Genomic DNA, 23,782 nt, shown 5'->3' with positions numbered 1-23,782 from the left:
CACATACAATGAGACATATCCTACAAGGATAATGGTATGGTAATTCTGCTTGGTACATATGTTGACAAGGACCATACGGAACTCATTACTGCAAGGATTTGTTTATCAACCACAAGGTGGCGCTATTGAGGTTTTTCACATTAGCAAGGTCACCATACTCACCCTGTTTGAGATACAGCATTGAAAAGAAATAGATATGTCCATCTCTTCACAAGGAAAATATTTGCCATTGGGACCCATTGAATTTGCTTTAATTGTTTAGCGGCCATTTTGAATGTGTGAAAAACACAAATAAATAATGTCTTCTGGCACCAAATGTCAGATTTTCATGTATTTGGCATCTATGGACGATGGTCTTCAAAAGTTATATCAATAAGGCCAGTACGTTGAAAAACATGTCCGCCATTGACAGATGAACATGTGCAGAGGCCTGGTTTTGCACATATATATAGACATCTCCTATAAGGATAATGGTATTATGATTCTACTTTTTGAGTATGTTAACAAAGATGATACAATCATAATGACTGCAAAGATTTTTTAATCATCCACACAATGGCGATATTGAGGTTTCCTACATTTGCAAGCTCACCACGCTAAACCCGTTTAAAATAAAATGTGTGATTACATTTGGCACACATGATCAGGGTTGTGAGTATAGTTTTTATGAAAGATGTTTCCATTTGGCCACATGAGGATACTAGTGAAAAGGAAAAACCATACAAGTAATATTGTTTACAGCTATGGGCATGAGTTGGATATGTGTCCTATCGGAAAAACTGCAATCTGGCTACGAATAGCTTAATGCTGAAACCCGCTAAATGCTGCTTGGAGCTTTAATTCGTTATTATTTTGCTTTATATATTTCTTGACTACTTAAGTATATGTCGTGTGCCATTTCACAATAATTTTATTGTTCAGAATGACGCATGTTATTCAGTGCACTTGAGAAACAAAATACTTTGAATATATAAAGTTTCAAATCAATATTCTTAGTTAACAACACTCCAATCAGAACAGCTCAATTTAACTAAAACTCCCATCCCTCAATTGCATTTCCAATTCCCACACAAGACAAAATTATTAATTCATAATCAGCTTGGACTGGAACTAGAAATAAAAAACAAACTCCTAGTAGGTTGTGCATTGTGGCTTCTACCTTTTCTCCTTGTTGACCTTTTGCTCCTAGACCAGGGGGGCTGGGCTCTCCTTTCTCTCCATTTACACCATTTATGCCTGGTGTTCCCGATGAACCAGGCTCTCCGTGACATCCGGGCATCCCTTTTTCACCTTTAACTCCTGGTTGAAAAGGATACAATAGAGTATGGTGAAATGTGTATATACAGCTCTGAAAAAAATTAAGAGACCACTGCAGAAGTATCAGTTTCTCTGGTTTTACTATTCATAGGTATGTGTTTGAGTAAAATGAACAGTTTTGTTTTATTCTATAAACTACTCTAAATGACAATTGACACAATTTACTCCAAAATTCCAAATAAACATATTGTCATTTAGAGTATTTATTTGTGGTAAAATTCAGACCTTAAATAATGCAAAGAAAAAAAAATCATATTCATTTTTCAACTACAAAATACTAATGTTTTAACTTGTTCAAAAATCAGTTCAGAAATCAATATTTGGTGGAATAACCCTGATTTTTAATCACAGCTTTCATGCGTCTTTGCATGCTCTCCACCAGTCTGTCACATTGCTCTTGGGTGACTTTATACCACTCTTGGCACAAAAATGTAAGTAGCTCGGCTTTGTTTGATGGCTTGTGACCATTCATCTTCCTCTTGATCAAATTCCAGAGGTTTTCAATAGTGTTCAGGTCTTGAGATTGGGCTAGCCATGACATGGTCTTGATCTGGTGGTCCTCCATCCGCACCTTGATTGACGTGGCTGTGTGGGATGGAGCGTTGTCCTGCTGGAAAAAACAATTCTCAGAGTTGGGGAACATTGTCAGAGCAGAAGGAAGCAGGTATTAACCTTGTACTTGGCTTGATTCATGCATCCTTCACAAAGACAATTCTGCCTGATTCCAGCCTTGCTTAAGCAACCCCAGATCATCACCGATCCTCCACCAAATGTCACAGCTGGTGTGAGACACTGTGGCTTGTAGGGCTCTACAGGTCTCCATCTAACCATTAGACCACCAGGTGTTGGGCAAAGCTGAAAATTTGACTAGTCAGAAAATCTTTGTGGTCTTTTACAAACTTCAGCCTGGCTCTTCTTTGCTTCTCATTGATGAAGGGCTTTTTTCTAGCTTAGCACAACTTCAGCCCTGCCCCTAGCAGCCTGTTTCGAACCGTCCTCGCCTGCACTTCACACATGCTGCTGTTTGCCATTCTTTTTGTAGGTCACTTGATGTCATCCTATGGTTGTTGAGTGATATTTGAATGAGTTGACTGTCATCTTGGTCACAGTGGACAGTCGTCGTCGCCCTCTGCCAGTCTGTAGCTTTGTTGTCCCCAATGTCAGTTGCTTGATGTTGTTCTTATGAATTGCAGTACCTCATTAAGTAAAATTAGGTGTGCCTGTGTTGGAATTTAACAGACACTGGAATGGAATGGCTGCCATACATGCAGAAATGCTGATTTAAGAAAAATTATGAGTGGTCTTTTTTCCAGAGCTATATATGTTTTTTAGATTTTTTTTCAATTGAAAATACATTATTTATTGTTGGTCAAATAATGTTTAACACTAGAAGTACCAAGCCATTCACACCTACTAGAAATGCCGTCAGGGGTCATTTTGGCTCATGCATGTTTTGAATGGGAGGGTGTTGCTGACACACAATGATCGGGAGATGGCGCATCTTGCACGTATATCCAATGCCAATTACACTATTAGCGTAGGAAGAAGGACATTTGACCAAGAGCACCAAAAAAGAATATTGTTTTGGTGTGTGTGCGCACAATTGTACAGTCAGGTTAGGGGCCAAACTACAGCAGAAAATCATGAAATGAATAATAGCCTTGAAAATGCATTTAGATGGCCTAAAAGATTAAATAACATGTTCACACCATTGTTTATTTATCAACAATAGAGTATGGCTAACATATTTTCTATTATCGCAGTAAGCCTAATAGCAAGCGCTAAAAGTCGGGGTACCACCATAAGCTATCCGAGCTTTACATTAGCCGGCAAATGGCGTGTATTTGTCCAGCAGATGAAAATAACAACAGCCAAAATGTCAAATTCTGACATGATTTATCTTTGACTCATTCTTTTACATCACCACAACCTGGCATTTTAACAGGGTGTGTAGACTTTTTATATCCACTGTATTCACTCATTTGTAAAGCAAGGTCAAAGTGTCCTTTACAATATGCCCACTTTGTGCCTTATGAATTATGAATTTTCAAGTTCATACCTATACCTACACCGAACATACAACAATGCAAAGGTGATTACAAATAAGGGTTACACACTCCCAGGAATGTTATACATGATGGAAAATTAGCTTCCCTACTTAAAGGTACTAACAGGAGGCGTAACAGGAGGCGTAACAAGAAGGCGAACCCAATGCCTCCTTACACATAGATAAACTTTTTACAATAAGGGCCAAGTTAGCAACCCACACTGGTCTAACATCATTTGTGCAAACATCACAGTGAACACACAAAGTGGAAACAATACCATTTACACACCAGTAACATTAACACTATTTAGATTCTAATGATTCCAAGTCCCACAGCCGTGACTTTCTGTACTGTCTTTTCTCAGTGGTAAGCAAACAGTTGGAAGGAGTAGAAAGGAAAAGAGTAGAAGGGAATATGAGAAAGGGGAGACTTTGAGAAGAGAACAGGAGGGCTTCTTAAAGAAAAACAAACAGGTCTGTGAGAGACGGAATTCTTACTGGTTGGTAGGTGATCAAATACTTATGTCATGCAATAAAATGCAGTTTTATTCAGCGATGAAACTGGCTGGAGTCCAAAGACTGAATTTGACTTAAAGGACAATTTATTAAAAGGTCTACGTTGCATCATATTAATGTAAACCGCAATTGCTTTTAGCAGCTCAAAAGTGTGTGTAAATCAATATTTGATCAATGCCTTCGTCATCCAGAAACTGCCAACACACTGGCCACATGAGGCAAGGCATTGTCCTGCACCAGAAGGAACCTAGGGCCAAGTGCACCATTGTAAAATCTGACGAACACAGGTCCCAAAAGAGGACGGCGGGCCCTTATGCCACCCTCATGGAATCTGTTTCTGACAGTTTGGTCAGAAACATCCACACCAGTAATCCACTTGAGGTCATTTTGTAAGGCTCTGGCAGTGCTCCTCCTTTTCCTCTTCACACAAAGGAGCAAATATTCTATGGCCCTGTCCAGCTCTCCTTGTGTAACAACCCGTCTCCTGGTATCTCCTCTATGTGACTTTACTGGGAGAAAGAGCAAACGTTGCAACAGCATGTACAGTGGGGAGAACAAATATATGATACACTGCTGATATTGCAGGTTTTCCTACTTACAAAGCATGTAAAGGTCTGTAATTTTTTATAATAGGTACACTTCAACTGTAAGAGACGGAATCTAAAACAAAAATCCAGAAAAACACAATGTATGATTTTTAAATAATGAATTAGCATTTTATTTCATGACATAAGTATTTGATCACCTACCAACCAGTAAGAATGCCGGCTCTCACAGACCTGTTAGTTTTTCTTTAAGAAGCCTTCCTGTTCTCCACTCATTACCTGTATTAACTGCACCTGTTTGAACTCGTTACCTGTCCACACACTCAAACAGACTCCAACCTCTCCACAATGGCCAAGACCAGAGAGCTGTTTAAGGACATCAGTGATACAATTGTAGACCTGCACAAGGCTGGAATGGGTAACAGGACAATAGGCAAGGAGCTTGGTGAGTAGGCAACAACTGTTGGCGCAATAATTAGAAAATGGAAGAAGTTCAAGATGACGGTCATTCTCCCTCGGTCTGGGGCTCCATACAAGATCTCACCTCGTGGGGCATCAATGATCATGAGGAAGGTGAGGGATCAGCCCAGAACTACACAGCATGACCTGGTCAATGACCTGAAGAGAGCTGGGACCAGAGTCTCAAAGAAAACCATTAGTAACACACTACGGCGTCATGGATTAAAATCCTGCAGCGCAAGCAAGGTCCCCCTGCTCAAGCTAGCACATGTCCAGGCTCGTCTGAAGTTTGCCAATGACCATCTGGATGATCCAGAGGAGGAATGGGAGAAGGTCATGTGGTCTGATGAGACAAAAATATCCCAACTGTGAAGCATGGAGGTGGAAACATCATTCTTTGGGGATGCTTTTCTGCAAAGGGGACAGGAAAACTGCACCATATTGAGGGGAGAATGGATGGGGCCATGTATCGCGAGATCTTGGCCAACAACCTCCTTCCCTCAGTAAGAGCATTGAAGATGGGTCGTGGCTGGGTCTTCCAGAATGACAATGACCCGAAACACACAGCCAGGGATCAAAGGAGGGGCTCAGTAAGAAACATCTCAAGGTCCTGGAGTGGCCTAGCCAGTCTTCAGACCTTAACCTAATAGAAATTCTTTGGAGTATTGCCCAGCGACAGCCCTGAAACCTGAAGGATCTGGAGAAGTTCTGTATGGAGAAGTGGGCCAAAATCCTTGCTGCAGTGTGTGCAAACCTGGTGAAGAACTACAGGAAACATATGATCTCTGTAATTGCAAACAAAGGTTTCTGTACCAAATATTAAGTTCTGCTTTTCTGATGTATCAAATATGTTTTAGATTCCGTCACTCACAGTTGAAGAGTACCTATGATAAAAATTGCAGACTTCTACATGCTTTGTAAGTGGGAAAACCTGCAAAATCGGAAGTGTATCAAATAATTGTTCTCCCCACTGTATGGAAGTGCCATCCTGGAGGAGCTGGACTACATGTGCAACTTGAATGGGCTGCAGAGACCACCTCATGCCACTAATAGTGACAAGTACACAAGAAACACACAAAACTAGAGAAGAATCAGCCATGAAAGATAAGGAGAGGGCAATGGACTATAGCCACAACCTGCAAACCCATTCCCTTTTTGGGGGTTGTCTTGCTGTTGCCTCTCCAGTGCACCTGTTGTCACTTTCATTTGCATACAAAAAAGTTAACATTGATTCACAATCGCTTATGCTTCCTAATTGGAAAGATTGATATCCCTGAAGTGCAATTTACTGAGTTATAATGTGATGATTACATGTTCCCTTAATTTTTTTTTGAGCAGTGTATTTCAGTTTTTCATTTACTTAGATTTTCCAACACCTTCCAATAACTAAGTTTCATGAAAAAAAAAAGATGTTTCAATGTACCATTGCAAATAGGGAAATATGCTAATGAGTCATTACATGTAGTAAGAGCTTGTTGCATGCTTTCGGAGAGTATGAATACATTTAGTTTTTTTGTACTTTCATACAGCATGATTAATTCAGTGTTATTTGTTTGTGTTATTTACCCAAAATTATAGTTAGAGGCTGTCTAAGTTACCTGGCAAACCCATGTCTCCTGTGGCTCCAGGGTTTCCATAAAAACCATGACATCCTTTTGGGCCATCTTTGCCTGGGTCACCAATGGGACCTACAAGAAAAGTAAAAAGTCTGATTTTTAGCCACAAACAAGGTTTCTCTTTAGGGATAAATATAGTTTACTCAATTGAATGGCCAGTGCTGACAGTGATGCATTAATGGCAGCCATGTTTTTAATTGTGTTTAACAGTAAAGGGTACCTTGTGGCCCTGCACACCCAGGATTCCCACCCTTGCCATCGGCTCCATTTGGCCCTGTCAGACCTATATCTCCTTTGGCACCTGTTAATCCCCTTGGACCTAGAGGAAATAGAGTAGTATCTGAGTAGTGTTCCCATATTCACAGTGCATTTCAGAGCAAAAACAAGGCTATGAAGTCCAAAGAACTCTGAGAAAACTGTGTCAAAGCATAGATCTGGGGTTATAAAAACAGTAACCTGTTAAGAAAGGCCTTAGTCAGGGAGGTGATCAAAAACCAATATCCACTCTAACAGAGCTTCAGAGTTTCTCTGCAGAGATGTGAGTATCCTATAAGAACAGAAAATATCTCTGGAACACTCAATCAATCAGGCATTCATGGAAAGTGGCTAGATAGACGCAACGTCTGAGAAAAAGGCATGTAACATGCCTTATAAATCATGAGAAAAAATATTATTTAGTTGGATGAGACCAAAAATTATCTAATTTAGGCATGAATGCATTTCCTAAGTCTGGCTTAAAGCTGATATCAATCATCACCAGGCGAATCCCATCCTTATGGTGAAGAATGCTATGGGGAATAAGTTGACTGATCAGGATTGAGGGAAGGATGATTTGAGGAAAATAAAAAGTGAAATATAATTTCCGGCAACCATGGAATGGGGTCCTCCTGTGACATGGGGAGCATGGGAAAGCAGACATAACACCTTTATAAGCATACAGCAGCAGGAATAAACCCATGGTATGCACTTTAATAGAATTTTTACCCTGGTCAGCCATTTTATTGGATATCTTGTATTATATTTCTTAGCGTTTAAAACCCTATAGGGATACATGGATAAGACACTTGTATGCTGCTGGCCAGGTCAATCAGAGTTACTGATGATTTTATGTTAATTTCTGTTTCATAAAATGTTCACTAAATTACCAAAAAATCCAAGATGGTGGACCTGATAGGTTCTTGTGGCAATATTGTGCCTCCAGGGTATGAGGCGTGTACACAAAAAAATTAAAAATTCTAGGTCAATCTGGGTTGAAATGTTATAATTTATTGAAAAAACACATGTAGGCAAGGCCTGTGGCACCCCCTGTGGAGGAATCGGGTCAGTGTCTGTGTGATATGAATGTGTTCAATATTTTCATTGTGCAAGGATGCAAGTTTCAAATGAAGTTTATGCATCAATAATTTTTACACTGGTCAGCCGTTTTGTCCCCCATCTTGTATTTTATCTCTTATCTTTGAACACTCTATAGCATGTATCAGCATTCTAGGTCAATCGGTGTGGAAATAGCTTCACTGTAGAAAAATGGGATTTGGGCATGGCCTGTGGCGCCTCCTGTGGAGTAATTGGGTTGGGCCTCTTTGTGGTAGGTATAAGTGGCCTATATTTTATGTGGTCCAAATTGTATAATTGTTCATCAAGGATCTTTTGAGTTATTCAGCAATTTCAAAGTAAAAATAAATAAAATAAATATAGCTGCATGCAGCAATTAAGGGGTCCAAGCTATAAGAATGCCATACAAGGATTGGCCTTAACAGGCCTAATTGGCCTGATAGGTCTAATAGGCCTGGTTATCTGTTTGTGTTCAGTAATAATTTAAGGTGATTCTCTGCTGTAGCGCCCCCATATGGCCAATTAGCGCCACACACTGCACATATCCTTATGTTGTTATACCAGTGATGCAAACCAAATTTGGTGAGAATCTGACATACGGTGGTGGAAATATGCTTTTGCTTCCTGTGAGATTGTAGGACATCTACCATTGCAAATTTAATGGAACCACATGGATTAATGTGTGTACAGAAGTGACAACTAAAAAAGGGTACATTAATTGATCATGTGTACGTAAGTATAGCAATAATATACATAATAATGTAAACCAGCAGCAATTAAAAAAAAAGTAGGATGGGGAATATGAACAATATGGTTAGAAGTATTTAATATTATATGTACAATAGGAGTGTAATATGCCTATGAATGATATATACAAAATAATTTTTATGGATTTACATGGAATTTACATAAAATTACTCGCAGTCATTGTTGTCGTATCATCTTTGTTAACATATTGACCAAGTCAAATTTTAATGTCATTATCCTTGTAGTAGTAGTGTGCACATATGTTCAAAACCATACCCACACACATGTTCATTGGTTAATGTTTTTTGACCCACTTGCCTGGCATATAGAACGTTTGAAGACATTGGTCCATTGATGCCAAATGTCAAACGACGTGAAGATTGGACCTCAGGTACTAAAGGAATAGTGTTTTAAGCTATTTTCACAAAATCCAAAATGGTGGAAAGTCATATATGGCAGACTTTGAGTCCCAATTAGAAAAATGCTCTGAGGAGACAGACTTATGTACCAATTGTCAAAACTACGTCACATGGGGTGGTCGTGGTGCGGTTTCTAAGTTGGCAACAGCGCCACGTTGAGGCCTACTTGCATGGCATTGCATCTGAAGTTGTGACCTTAGGGCCTTTACTGCCAAACAAATCTCGGCTCTTTGGTGCCTTTTATCTCTCAGGAATTTTCAAAAAAAGCCTTAAAATGGCAGGAGTATAATAATAATAGTAATTAAAGCTGCAAGCAGCATTGAGTGTGTTTCAGCATTCAGCTACAACTGGCCTTTTATTGCACTGCTTTTGAGTGGAGAGATCCATAAGTACATTTTATTCGAAGATTCTCCAAATGAATCATGAATGATATTTATTCTCCAAACGTGCCCCCATGTGGAAAAATGTAGATGTATTTACGCAAGTTAGATTTATAACCCTGATTGTGCCAAATGTAAATTACATTTACTGATACAGATAAAGAAAATGCAATCCAGCCGTAATGGTGCCACCTTGTGTTCAACTGAATATACTTGCATTTGTTACATCGTCATAGTGTTGAGTACATTAAATTATTTTATCATATGATCAATTGTGTCTGATTTATATGCATGTAAAACCACAAATGCTTTTGTCTCTATGTCAAATGGAGTGACCGGCGTGAGCTTGGAAATTTGTCTGGTTCAACATCGCACCCTTGTGATTAATCGGAAAATGCTTGCACAATGTATGTCCTGTCATGGTTCTGAACATGTGTACTTAGTTGGATAAAAAGGAATAACCGAAAAAGGTCAAATCTGTTTATTTACATATGTGACAGATTTCGGGAAACTGGGTTTATGTCGCATGTCACTACTTTTCAGGAGAGCCATTTGTAAGATGAAAAATATGTCATTGTCTTTTTTGCAGAAATGCCTTCTTGAAGATGTGAACTTTAATGTGACTTCATAACAAACTAGTATGCGAAGTGTAAATGTGAAGAACATTTTAAACTAAAACCCTTGTTTAACCTGCGGAAAATACAGGACTTTTCCTTCCATTGGCAGAGATAATGAAGAGGCTGAAAAATGGACAACTGTTTTCAACGAAGTTGTGAGATACTACTTTCTGGAGTACAATGATGCCAGGGCTCCTGGAAATCCCAGACTAATACTGTTCAAAACTTTCAGGCAAAATTTAAGGGGGCATTTAATTGCAGTGCCAATGCTGGAAAGAAAACGCTAGCTCCACTTGTATAAAACAACTGTCCAGGTATAACATTTACAAGAAAAGGATTATCATGGCAGTTACTGACTTTACTGTTAACGTTAGCTAGCTAGCTAAGCACATTAACTAACCATCTAACTAACATTTCCTGGTTTCTAGCTTGTGTGTGATTATGCTTAACTATTATGTTTGCCTAGTCTTCACAAGGGTAAACAAGTCACTTAGCATGATAATAAGCTATCCGACTGACCGGTCATTCATCCAGGTGTGTGTGATTATGTCTAATCTATAACCCTATAATGGCTCAATGGCTGTCCAAATGCACTCAAACTATCTGCACTTACATTGCTGCTAAGCTATTTTAACTTTCACTGTACTGTTTATACGTGATGTATCAAGTCCATGTCAAGAAAACGTACATTTTATTTGGTTTGATATAAAAACCTGATTCCTAAAAAGTTGGGACACTGTACAATTGTGAATAAAAACAGAATGCAATGATGTGGAAGTTTAAAATGTCAATATTTTATTCAGAATACAACATAGATGACATATCAAATGTTTAAACTGAGAAAATGTATCACTTTAAGGGAAAAATAAGTTGATTTTAAATTTCATGGCATCAACACATCTCAAAAAAGTTGGGACAAGGCCATGTTTACCACTGTGTGGCGTCCCCTCTTCTTTTTATAACAGACTGCAAACGTCTGGGGACTGAGGAGACAAGTTGCTCATGTTTATGAATAGGAATGTTGTCCCATTCTTGTCTAATACAGGCTTCTAGTTGTTCAACTGTCTTAGGTCTTCTTTGTCGCACCTTCCTCTTTATGATGCGCCAAATATTTTCTATGGGTGAAAGATCTGGACTGCAGGCTGGCCATTTCAGTACCCGGATCCTTCTTCTATGCAGCCATGACATTGTAATTGATGCAGTATGTGGTCTGGCATTGTCATGTTGGAAAATGCAATTCCCTGAAAGAGATGACGTCTGGATGGGAGCATATGTTGTTCTAGAACTTGGATATTACTGTCAGCATTGATGGTGCCTTTCCAGATGTGTAGGCTGCCCATGCCACACTCACTCATGCAACCCCATACCATCAGAGATGCAGGCTTCTGAACTGAGCGCTGATAACAACTTGGGTTGTCCTTGTCCTCTTTAGTCCGGAAGACATGGCGTCCCAGTTTTCCAAAATGAACTACAAATTTTGATTCGTCTGAGCACAGAACACTTTTCCACTTTGCCACAGTCCATTTTAAATGATCCTTGGCCCAGAGGAAACACCTGCGCTTCTGGATCCTGTTTAGATACGGCTTCTTTTTTGACCTATAGAGTTTTAGCCGGCAACGGCGAATGGCACGGTGGATTGTGTTCACCGACAATGTTTTCTGGGAGTATTCCTGAGCCCATGTTGTGATTTCCATTACAGTATCATTCCTGTATGTGATGCAGTACCGTCTGAGGGTTTGAAGATCACGGACATTCAGTATGGTTTTCCGGCCTTGACCCTTACGCACAGAGATTGTTCCAGATTCTCTGAATCTTTAGATGATATTATGCACTGTAAATGATGATAACTTCTAACTCTTTGCAATTTTTCTCTGAGAAACTCCTTTCTGATATTGCTCCACTATTTTTCGCCGCAGCATTAGGGGAATTGGTGATCCTTTGCCCATCTTGACTTCTGAGTTCACTGAGGCTCTTTTTATACCCAATCATGATGCCAATTGACATAATAAGTTGCAAATTGGTTCCCCAGCTGTTCCTTATCTGTACATTTAACTTTTCCGGCCTCTTATTGCTACCTGTCCCAATTTTTTTGGAATGTGTAGCTCTCATGAAATCCAAAATGAGCCAATATTTGGCATGACATTACAAAATGTCTCACTTTCAACATTCGATATGTTATCTATATTCTATTGTGAATTAAATATAAGTTTATGAGATTTGTAAAATATTCCATTCCTTTTTTACTCACAATTTGTACAGTGTCCCAACATTTTTGGAATCGGGTTTGTAGTATGTGTTTATTAGAGACCAACCAGACCAGTTTAGCCAGAGTGTCCCCATTTGAATACTTAAATAGCTGGGTGTGGTTAAGGCCTAAGGGAGTGTGAACTACGCTGAATGGGCGTTAACAAAGACCAGCTTTCCGGAAAGTGTGAATCTTTCATAGTGAGACTATTTCTGGTGGATTTTTTTATTATGTATTGGGATTTGTTCAGGATGGACAAAAACTTTGTTGGCTACACGATTCTCTTGTCTTATGACTTGACGAAAAAGTCAGTTATCGTCACCTATATTGATAGTTATGTCAATGTAATTCATGAATGGCTAATAAGCTGTTAAAAAGGCCAGTGGCAAAAGCCATACAGTTCATAGATGCTATTTGTGGTGGAGGTAAACTTAAGAAACATTACTCAGTTTAACATATTGCTTAATGGTGTCTTACTAAATTTTAAAACTGTGATGTTACTGCATGAAAAGAGTATTTAATGTCAAGAGGCTATACCGACACCCAGCAGAAGTATAGCTGTGTGGGGTAGTGGTTAAAAACACAGCCTTTCACGTGGGAGACCTGGGTTTGAATCTTGGGAGGGCAACAACAATCATATTAATTTTTTTGAACTAGGCTTGCCTGGTTTCTTTTTTGTCAGAACTAGGTAAAGCAGATAGTCAACTTTTAAAGCACTACATCTTTCATAATTCATCCAAAAGTATTGTATTTTATTCCATTACAAACCTCTGAATCTGGACCTTTATTAAATGTAAAAAAAAGCCAAACTCTAATTTTGCCATTTCTGAATTCTGTCACATATATGGTTTCTTCTTTGCATGGTAGAGTTTTAACTTGCATTTGTGGATGCCAGCGACATACTGTGTTCACAGACAATGGTTTTTGGAAGTGTTCCTGAGCCCATGCAATGTTGTCCACTACAGAATCATTTTAATGTGGTGCTACCAGAGGGCCCAAGATCACAACCATCCAGTATTGTTTTTTTGCCTTGTCCTTTGTCTACAGAGATTTCTCTCTGGATTCTCTGAACCTTTTAATTATTTTATGTACTTAAAGATGATGAGATCCTCAAACTCTTCACAATTTTACACTGAGAAACATCATTCTTAAATTGCACTATTTGCCTACACAGTCTTTTACTGAGTGTTGAACCCCTTCCCATCTTTACTTCAGAAAGACTCATACTCTCTGGGATGTTCTTTTTATACCCAATAATAATATTCTGGGATGTTCTTTTTATACCCAATAATGTTATGTCCCTTTAAGAAGGAGGGATTAATTATGTGAGCATGGATGTACGAATGTTAGTGTTATTCTACTGGCCCGTATTATGTTCCCCATTTCCTCAACTCACAGTAATATGCATATTTCCATCATTTCACCAAGTTCCGTTATTCTGTGTATTTGTATGTGCACACGTATAGGTGACATCAAGGCCTTGTGTGATCATGTTGTATGTCTCCTTTTCTTGGTTGTAGATGATGACCTGCACCTGTGACTATTAGACATGTTTGTATATAGTTGGGTGTTATGGCTGAGAGGGGGGGTTCTCCTCTGGTTTCTCGTGTTTTGCGTGACCCTGTAAAAGCTATGAAAAACCTTGAATGATTAGAGATAGGATATTCCAAGTTTTTCTGATTGCTCTACGCAATCTATTGTGAGTTTTTTATTTTTCCCCCTCAAAGATTTCAGTTTTTTTTGTATTGAATTTTTCACATTATAGGTCAAATTAAAGGTGGAAAAACCTGGCATTTTAACAGGGGTGTGTATACTTTTTATATCCACTGTACATTTACTTTAAATGTTTGGTGATTATATAGGGATTTTGTATAAAACCACTGCATTAAGGGGTTAAGTATCATATTCAGATGAATATATGAGGGCAGATGAGATAACATCCCTGGCATCATGCGTTATAGAGGCTGACCTGTAGGTCCTGGGTCCCCAGGTTCCCCGACAATATTTATGTATGTTATGGGTCCTCCAACTCCAAGAGGGCCATCATCTCCTATAGGTCCCTTGGGCCCTATGCAGCCATCCACCCCAGGGGCACCCATCAGACCTGGACAACATAATCAACAGCATCATCATAATCATGGCTTTTGGGTGTGTATTCTCCTGTATGTGTGCATAAAATATTTCCACGGTTCTACCTTTTGGGCCAGGATGTCCCACTAGTCCTGGGTCTCCATCTGTTCCTGGTGTGCCACATTTTCCTGGCGGCCCCATGTCTCCTCTTAGACCTTGGAGAATATTTTAAATACTTTATTTGCCTTTATGCATGCAGCTTCAACTTTACCAAAGACCCTAAATGTAGTATATCACATTGCATCATGTTGTATTACTGGTGATAAGGTTATTATGAAACGGCCCTCCTTACATATATGTGACAGGAATGGCACATTGTAAACATTTAACTTTGTTGTTTAGAAAAATATACCAAAATTCTCTAGAAACGTTACTGACATACAGAGGCATTAGCCTCCAAATGCAATATCAGGGTTGACTAACACTCAGGGCCCCCACCAAACTACAAAAGTAGGCTTTACATTGTTACGTTGGTGTGGAGATTATTGGGAGATCTATCATTGGTTTTTCTTTTCTTAAGATAATAGAGCCACAAATCAAATAAAAAGGATCCAAACGTATGAAAAAGTCCCAGAATGTATGGACAATCAATTGATCAGCATCTCCAAACTGGCTACACACAATTTTGATGCCACACACTTTAACCTTGTGTAAATAGCTAAATCAGCACTACCAACAGACACATATATTTATTCCATAAGTCAATCTATGGTAAAAAACATTAATAACATGTGCAACAGTCAATTAGATTTAACTCTACACTCTGCTTTTGCTATTTTCTCATCAGGGGGTCATCCATCTAATTTTTGCCTGTGTCAAGGCAGCAGCGATTCCTTTTGAGTTCATAACACCAATTCTTGAAATCAGAAAATAATTTCCTATACACATTACAATTTTAACACATCACAGACTTTCAGCCATTCTTGGTAAACCAAACATTTACCGTAGCCTGTATTTTATTCACCTGTTAAAACATGACCTAATGTCTTTTTTAAAGTTGTATTGTCTTGATATATGACATTGTGAATATAGAAAACCTTTCCCCAAACAGAATACAAAAAACAGTAGTGATTCGTGAACACAACATTTACCATGCATTGAACGAGCCTGGAGCCAGGCCCGGGGTTGGGGCTCGTTCGCGAGCGCCTGGTGGCCGGGCCTTTCCCCATGGGGCCCGGCCGGGCCCAGCCCGAACGAGCGACATGGGGCCGCCCTCCCGTGGGCTCACCACCCACAGGAGGGACCATAAGGGGCCGGTGCAGAGAGGATTGGGTGGCAGTCGAAGGCGGGGGCCTAGACAACCCGATCCCCGGACACGGAAACTAGCTCTAGGGACGTGGAATGTCACCTCGCTGGCGGGGAAGGAGCCTGAGATGGTGCGTGAGGTTGAGAGGTTCCGACTAGAGGTAGTCGGGATCACCTCTACGCACGGCTTGGGCTCTGGAACCACACTCCTTGAGAGAGGATGGACTCTTCACCACTCTGGAGTTGCCCATGGTGAGAGGCGGCGGGCTGGTGTGGGTTTGCTTATAGCTCCCCAGCTCTGCCGCCATGTGTTGGAGTTTACCCCGGTGAACGAGAGGGTCGTTTCCCTGCGCCTAAGGGTCGGGGATAGGTCTCTCACTGTTGTTTGTGCCTACGGGCCGAACGGCAGTGCAGAGTACCCGACCTTCTTGGAGTCTCTGGGAGGGGTGCTGGAAAGTGCTCAGACTGGGGACTCTATCGTTCTACTGGGGGACTTCAACGCCCACGTGGGCAACGACAGTGACACCTGGAGGGGCGTGATTGGTAGGAACGGCCCCCCTGATCTGAACCCGAGCGGTGTTCAGTTATTGGACTTCTGTGCTAGTCACAGTTTGTCCATAACGAACACCATGTTCAAGCATAAGGGTGTCCATCAGTGCACGTGGCACCAACATCCAATACAAATGTAAATATTGGGAGCAAGCAGTCTATTCAAACAGTATTTTTTGTAAAAAGTTTCCAGACCTCCAAGGAAGCATGATGATTTAAAGGTATGGTCTCACAAAACTACTAAATCCCTTAACAAGTCTGTGGTCTCTATGTGGCATGTTCAACTAGTGAGTCAGTCTAATATAAATCCACTCAACATTTGGGACACCCATGTCCACTCGTTTTCCCAGGAAAACACACACACACACACAATGGCGCATTATATTCTGCAACAAGTCCTTGTGATCTAACCTGGTGTACCATGTGCACCATCTGTTCCTCTGAATCCCTTTGCACCAGCAGTCCCCACAGATCCCGAGACTCCATTAAACCCAGGAGGACCATGCTGCCCCACCGGTCCTGGTGTCCCATTGCCAGGTAGACCTGTGTCCCCCTGCACCCCTTTCTGTCCTCTGATCCCTAAAGGATATATAGGAGAGGAGAGGCAGGGGAAGAAAGAATAGAGAGAGGGGAGAGTGGTGAGACAGCAGGAGGAGAGAACGGTAGAGAGGAAAGAAAGAAATAGGGGGATATAAGAGGTACACAGAAAATATTTAATGACAGTATATATTCAGTCATATCTTAGAGTCACAACACTATGAGCAGTGTTATGACAAATCTGAAATCACTGATTACTTATTTATTATCGTTACATTTATTTTAACCTTAGTTTACTAGGAAAATGTATTGAGAACACAATACATTCTGGCACAGTAAAAAAAGAGCTATTGTTACTGTGCTTTTGATAAACAGGTGAGGGACGGTGTTAGGGATAATTAAGTACCTGTGAAGCCAATGATTCCATTGAGACCTGCAGGCCCTATAGGGCCTGGAGGCCCTGGTATACCTATGCCAGGATCCCCAGGCTGACCAGGCAGGCCCTCAGCCCCTTTACAACCTGAGGATAGGAAAGAGTAATCAATTGTCAAATTTTCATGTAATACCAGCAGGATACACAAGCTACGGACCAAAACATCTACTTGCTCGAATGACTGTGTGACAATCAGTCTGTGTGTTGGTGTGCCAATTTACCTTTTCCACCCTGTGGACCATCTCTTCCTGGTAGGCCAGGAGATCCACTAAGCCCACACTGGCCAGAGTTTCCAGTCAGCCCTAGAGAACCATCCTCCCCCGGAGGGCCCTGTCTTCCTGACAGGCCTGGAAAGCCTGGTCTGAAATCACCCTGAAAATATGTATTGTATTGAATGTATTGGCACAAAAAGATACCACACAATCAAGACAGACACACACTCCCACACACTCAGTCACAAACAAATACAAACCTATACACTGCTGTGTATTATCTTTAGTTACCTTAGGACCTGGCATCCCGGGAGCTCCGGATGGTCCTGGTCGTCCCATGCACCCAATCCCTAGGGCACCAACAACCCCAGGCTGGCCCTTCTCACCTGAAAAGGAATATTGTTTGACTTCATGACTGAGTCTATACATGAGCTTTAGGACCAATGCAGTCAATATTGAAAAAAGTATATCAGAGACAACAAATCTGTATCAGAGATAACTATCACACTGCTTATCACATACTTACATACAGTGGAGAGAACAAGTATTTGATACACTGCCGATTTTTGCAGGTTTTCCTAATTCTAGTTTTTATCATAGGTACACTTCAACTGTGAGAGAAGGAATCTAAAAAAAAATCCAGAAAATCACATTGTATGATTTTTAAATAATTAATTTGCATTTTATTGCGTGACATAAGTATTTGATCACCTACCAACCAGTAAGAATTACAGCTCTCACAGACCTGTTAGTTTTTCTTTAAGAAGCCATCCTATTCTCCACTCATTACCTGCAATAACTGCACCTGTTTGAACTTGTTACCTGTATAAAAGACACCTGCCCACACACTCAATCAAACAGACTCCCACCTCTCCACAATGGCCAAGACCAGAGAGCTGTGTAAGGACATCAGGGATAAAATTGTAGACCTGCACAAGGCTAGGAAGGCTACATGACAATAGGCAAGCAGCTTGGTGAGAAGGCAACAACTGTTGGGGCAATAATTCGAAAATGGAAGAAGTTCAAGATGACGGTCAATCTCCCTGGGGCTCCATGCAAGATCTCAATCACGTGGGGCATTAATGATCATGAGGAAGGTGAGGGATCAGCCCAGAACTACACAGCAGGACCTGGTCAATGACCTGATGAGAGCAGGGACCACAGTCTCAAAGAAAACCATAAGTAACACACTATGCTGTCATGGATTAAAGTCCTGCAGTGCATGCAAGGTCCCCCTGCTCAAGCCAGCGCATGACCAGTGCCAATGACCATCTGGATGATCCAGAGGAGGAATGGGAGAAGGTCATGTGGTCTGATGAGACAAAAATTGAGCTTTTTGGTCTAAACTCCACTCGCTGTGTTTGGAGGAAGAAGAAGGATGAGTACAACCCCAAGAACACCGTCCCAACCGTGAAGCATGGAAGTGGAAACATCATTCTTTGGGGATGCTTTTCTGCAATGGGGACAGGACAACTGCACCGTATTGAGGGGAGGATGGATGGGGCCATGTATCGCAAGATCTTGGCAAACAACATCCTTCCCTCAGTAAGAGCATTGAAGATTGGTCGTGGCTGGGTCTTCCAGCATGACAACGACCCGAAACACACAGCCAGGGCAACTAAGGAGTGGCTCCGTAAGAAGCATCTCAAGGTCCTGGAGTGGCCTAGCCAATCTCCAGACCTGAACCCAATAGAAAATCTTTGGAGGGAGCTGAAAGTCCGTATTGCCCAGCGACAGCCCTGAAACCTGAAGGATCTGGAGAAGGTTTGTATGGAGGAGTGGGCCAAAATCCCTGCTGCTGTGTGTGCAAACCTGGTCAAGAACTACAGGAAACATATGATCTCTGTAATTGCAAACAAAGGTCTCTGTACCAAATATTAAGTTCTGCTTTTCTGATGTATCAAATACTTATGTCATGCAATAAAATGAAAATCAATTACTTAATCATACAATGTGATTTTCTGGATTTTTGTTTTAGATTCCGTCACTCACAGTTGAAGAGTACCTATGAAAAAAATTACAGACTTCCACATGCTTTGTAAGTGGGAAAACCTGCAAAATCGGCAGTGTATCAAATACTTGTTCTCCCCACTATACATTGCTTGCTCAACCCAGAAGTGTTTAGTTTTTCCACGTGTGCGGAGGTAACAAATTCCCCAACAATATATCCACCATTGAGTTCTCAGGCACCCTACCTAACACAAGGAATCGCTTCAGCACGACATGATATGGCAGGGTAAATGAGTCACAATCATTAGTGCAAGACGCCATAATGAACAAGACCACATTTTGGCAGACGACACCTAACATAACATTATAGACAGACGCTTTGCCAGACGACACATCAGGTGATGTTATCGAAATACACACTTTGGCAAACGATGTGATGCTATTGAAGCACATTTGAATGGGCCATCTACATATTTGTAAAAATATACTCATTTAAATTAATCTTCTCAATCTTTTTCCCACATATGAACTTGTAAATTTGAATCACAGACAAAAGTGAATTACAGTTTTTGCTACTGACTGATCGTATCCCTAAGGGAGAAGCCTCTCACCCTATCCCTAAGGGAGAAGCCAGCCACCCTTCTGAGAAAACCCATTTCAGCCACTTGTACTCGCGATCTTGTTCTTTCGGTCATGACCCAGCCTTCATGAACATAGGTGTGGGTAGGAACGAAAATTGACCGGTATATTGAGAGCTTTGCCTTCCGGCTCAGCTCTCTTTTCGGCACAATAGTGCAGTAAAGTGAATGCAATACCGCCCCCACTGCTCTGATTCTCCCGCTCCATTGTCCCCTCACTCGCGAATAAGACCCCGAGATACTTGAACTCCTTTACTTGGGGTAATGCCTCATTCCCTACCCGGAGGAGGCACTCCATCGGTCTCCTGCTGAGAACCATGGCCTCAGATTTAGAGGTGCTAATCCTCATCCCAACCGCTTCACACTCGGCTGCGTACCGGTCCAGTGAGTGAAGGTCACAGACCGATGATGCCATCAGGACCACATCATCCGCAAAAAGCAGCGATGAGATCCCCAGCCCACCGAACTGCAACCCCTTCCTCATACGCCTTCTCCAGATCCACAAAACACATGTAGACTGTATGGGCATATTCCCATGGGCATATTCCCATATTCAGTTGTTCCGCGACCAGGACAGAATCCACATTGTTCCTCTTCAATCTGAGGTTCGACTATCTGTCGAACCCTCCTTTCCAGTACCTTTGAGTAGACTTTCCCAGGGAGGCTAAGAAGTGTGATACCCCTGTAATTGGCACACACCCTCTGGTACCCCTTTTTGAACAGTGGAACCACCACTTTCCCCGACTCCCACACAATGTTGAAGAGGCGTGTCATCCAAGACATCCCCTCCACACCCAAAGCTTTCAACATTTCTGAACGGATCTCGTCAATCCCCGGAGCTTTGCCACTGGGGAGTTGTTTGACTACCTTAGTGACTTCTGCCATGGAGATTGATGATGCTTCCCTATCAGCCTCCAGCTCTGCCTCCAATATAGAGGGCGTGTTAGTGGGATTTAGGAGCTCTTTAAAGTGTTGCTTCCATCGCCCAATTACCTTCTCAGTTGAGGTCAACAGTGTCCCATCCTTACTGTACACAGCTTAGATAGTTCCCCGTTTTCCCCTCCTGAGGTGGCAGACGGTTTTCCAGAAACACCTTGGTGCCGACCAAAAGTCCTTCTCCATGGCTTCCCCAAACCCCTCCCACACCCACGGTTTTGCTTCTTTCACAGCAGAGGTCGCAGCCCTTTGGGTCTGTCGGTATACTGCAACCATCTCCGGAGTCCTCCAGGATAACATATCCGGAAGGCCTCCTTCTTTAGTCGGACGGCTTCCCTGACCACCAGTGTCCACCAAGGTGTGCGAGGGTTACCACCCCTTGATGCACCTAAGACCTTTAGACCACAGCTCCCCGCCGCAGCTTCGACCACTTTAGACCACTCAGATTCAATGCCCCCAACCTCCACAGGGATGCCAGAAAAGCTCGGAGGTGTGAGTTGAAGATCTTTTGGACGGGGGCCTCCTCCAGATGATCCCAGTTTACCCGCACTACCCATTTGGGTTTTCCCGGTCTATCCAGAGTCTTCCCCCACCCTCTGACTCAAGTCACCACCAGATGGTGATTGGTTGACAGCTCTGCCCCTCTCTTTACCCAAGTGTCCAAAACATGTGGCCTCAGATCCGATGACACGATCACAAAATCAATCATCGACCTTCGGCCTAGGGTGCTCTGGTACCACGTATACCTATGAGCATCCTTATGCTCGAACATGGTGTTCTTTATAGATAATCCATGACTAGCACAGAACTCTAACAACAAACGACCACTCGAGTTCAGATCAGGAAGGCCGTTCCTCCCTATCACACCTCTCCAGGTGTCTCCATCATTGCCCACGTGTGCGTTGAAGTCCAACCAGCACAATTATCGAGTCCCCTACTGGAGCCCAATACAGGACTCCATTCAGGGTCTCCAAAAAGAGGTGAGGTGACGTTCCACGTCCCCAGAGCCAGCCCCTGCCGCCCGGGTCTGGTCCGTCGAGGCCCCTGGCCTTCACTGCCACCCACATGGCAGCACACCCTACCCCAGCGGTTCCTCCCATGCGTGGTGGGCCCATAGGATGGAGAGGGGGGTACCACGTTGCTTTTTCGGGCTATGCCCGACCGGGCTCCGTGGCAAACCCGGCCACCAGGCACTCGCCGGTGAGCCCTCCCTCTGGGCCTGGCTCCAGACGGGGGCCCCGGGCTTCCTCCGGGCAGGGTAACTCCTCCTCTTCCTCGTTTGTACATAGGGTTATTTCGAACCATTCTAAGTCTGGCTCCTCCCCTGAGACCACTTTGCCATGGGAAACCCTACCAGGAGCACTAAGGCCCGGACAACACAGCCCTCAGGTTCATAGGAACACACAAACCTCTCCACCACGATAAAGTGATGGCTCCCGGAGAGATGTGATGGCAAGATGAAGTTGTTAATCTGTTCATGTGGTTCATGTATTTTTAAGGCATGGGCATGTATGTCTCCAACTGTAATTGCCTCACTTGTCTTTATTGGTTATGTAACTCAATCAACAGCCTGCCCCAATACAAGTAGGTGTGTGCCAAACTCAAGGATGTATGTATTTCTACTTTTGTAATCAAGGTTTTAGTACTTGTGTAACACAAGCACAACATTAACATGTCAGCAACATTTTGCTTTTCACAACTGTATTCAGCTTTAAGAATTCAACAGGATTTCCAAAAAGAAAAGTAATGTAGAGTTCACTGAAAAATAATGTGTGTAGTGTGATGTATGGTAGCTATTGCTAATGTTAAAAGAAATATTTACATTTTGTGTTAACAGCAGAGCTAGTCAGATTCTGTTTGTTTAGAGCATTTTGACAATATGAACAACTCTAATAAAGGACTTAGTTGTCACAGCATCAAGTTAAAAAGGTGCTGACAACTCAGCTTTAATTTGAATTTTAAAGCGAATTAACAGACTCCAGGTATCTTAGCACACTTTGAAGAACATCCATTTTTATCCATCTCTGTAACCAACAACTGGGTCAACAAGCTATGAAAGTTGATTCATGTGAGCAGGGTCCAAAGAGAACCGATTTTCTGGGACATTAACTTAGTGTCCAGGGCATTTAAGTTTCTGCTTCCTGGTCAGAACCAGCTCTCTGTGCCTCAGATGCTCCTGTATAAGAATCAGCTCTTCATGCCTCTGTTGCCTCTGCATCAGAACTAATACTCTTAGCCTCCCTTAATTGCTGTCAGTGGCCTACCCTACAGAGCTAGGCTTTCCTGAACAAACCCCTGAAGTGGTGAATGTCTGCCTTCTGTTCATAGACCATGATGGTTCCATTGATTGCAAAATATTCTTAAGTGCTTGTTTGTTCTGGGAATGTAAACATAATGCAGAGCCCAAATGTTCATCTATTTGTCACTGGCTATAATGTCCTCTGATTCCAGGAAGGACAAGATCATTGTGGTAGACACTTGTGAGCCATTGTGAAACGTCTCCTTACAACCTTTCAATCTTCTGATTGTGTGTACTTCTGCCTCTCTTAGAGCACTGCCCCTGCCAAATCCACGAAAAACGTCCATAAATATGCAGACATCAGTGTTCTGAATGCCATTTAAATTAACTCTCAAATGTGAACAACTCAAAAATAGAAAACTTACAACAATTACTATGTAACATATTTTTTTAATTGGTGGCAACTATGTCCAGCACTTGTTGCTTATTTTGATATTACTATTTACACATTGGCATTCATTTGGCAAGGCTGCAGATCCATCACCATAAACTTTGCTAGTGAATTTGTTATTGGTAGTTTGGCTATGTAGCTAGGAAAGTAGGTTGGTAGGAAAGTGAGTGTTTTCTTTCCACTTATATAAATGTCTTTGTGAAGCTCACTCTCAATTAAGCA

At 41.8% G+C, this 23,782-nt stretch overlaps 1 protein-coding gene across 2 annotated transcripts in view; it reads right to left on the bottom strand.

The window, feature by feature from the left end:
• The window catches only part of col4a3 (collagen, type IV, alpha 3), a 303,630-nt gene that overhangs the window by 75,130 nt on the left and 204,718 nt on the right, over positions 1-23,782 (bottom strand). The window contains exons 29-37 of one of the 2 annotated variants that reach the window (XM_029119708.2): positions 17,638-17,732; positions 17,356-17,506; positions 17,108-17,221; positions 16,576-16,743; positions 14,436-14,525; positions 14,210-14,344; positions 6,721-6,819; positions 6,483-6,572; positions 1,160-1,299 (exon numbers count right to left, since the gene is read on the bottom strand). In XM_029119708.2, the coding sequence (XP_028975541.2) occupies positions 1,160-1,299; positions 6,483-6,572; positions 6,721-6,819; positions 14,210-14,344; positions 14,436-14,525; positions 16,576-16,743; positions 17,108-17,221; positions 17,356-17,506; positions 17,638-17,732 (1,082 nt within the window). The remainder of the gene's footprint in view (positions 1-1,159; positions 1,300-6,482; positions 6,573-6,720; positions 6,820-14,209; positions 14,345-14,435; positions 14,526-16,575; positions 16,744-17,107; positions 17,222-17,355; positions 17,507-17,637; positions 17,733-23,782) is intronic. The other variant, XM_029119709.2, reaches the window with a different exon arrangement.

The sequence above is a fragment of the Esox lucius genome, chromosome 1 (genome assembly GCF_011004845.1).
Source record: "Esox lucius isolate fEsoLuc1 chromosome 1, fEsoLuc1.pri, whole genome shotgun sequence".
Taxonomy (NCBI): Eukaryota; Metazoa; Chordata; class Actinopteri; order Esociformes; family Esocidae; genus Esox; species Esox lucius.
This window is presented reverse-complemented; position numbering and strand designations above follow the sequence as displayed.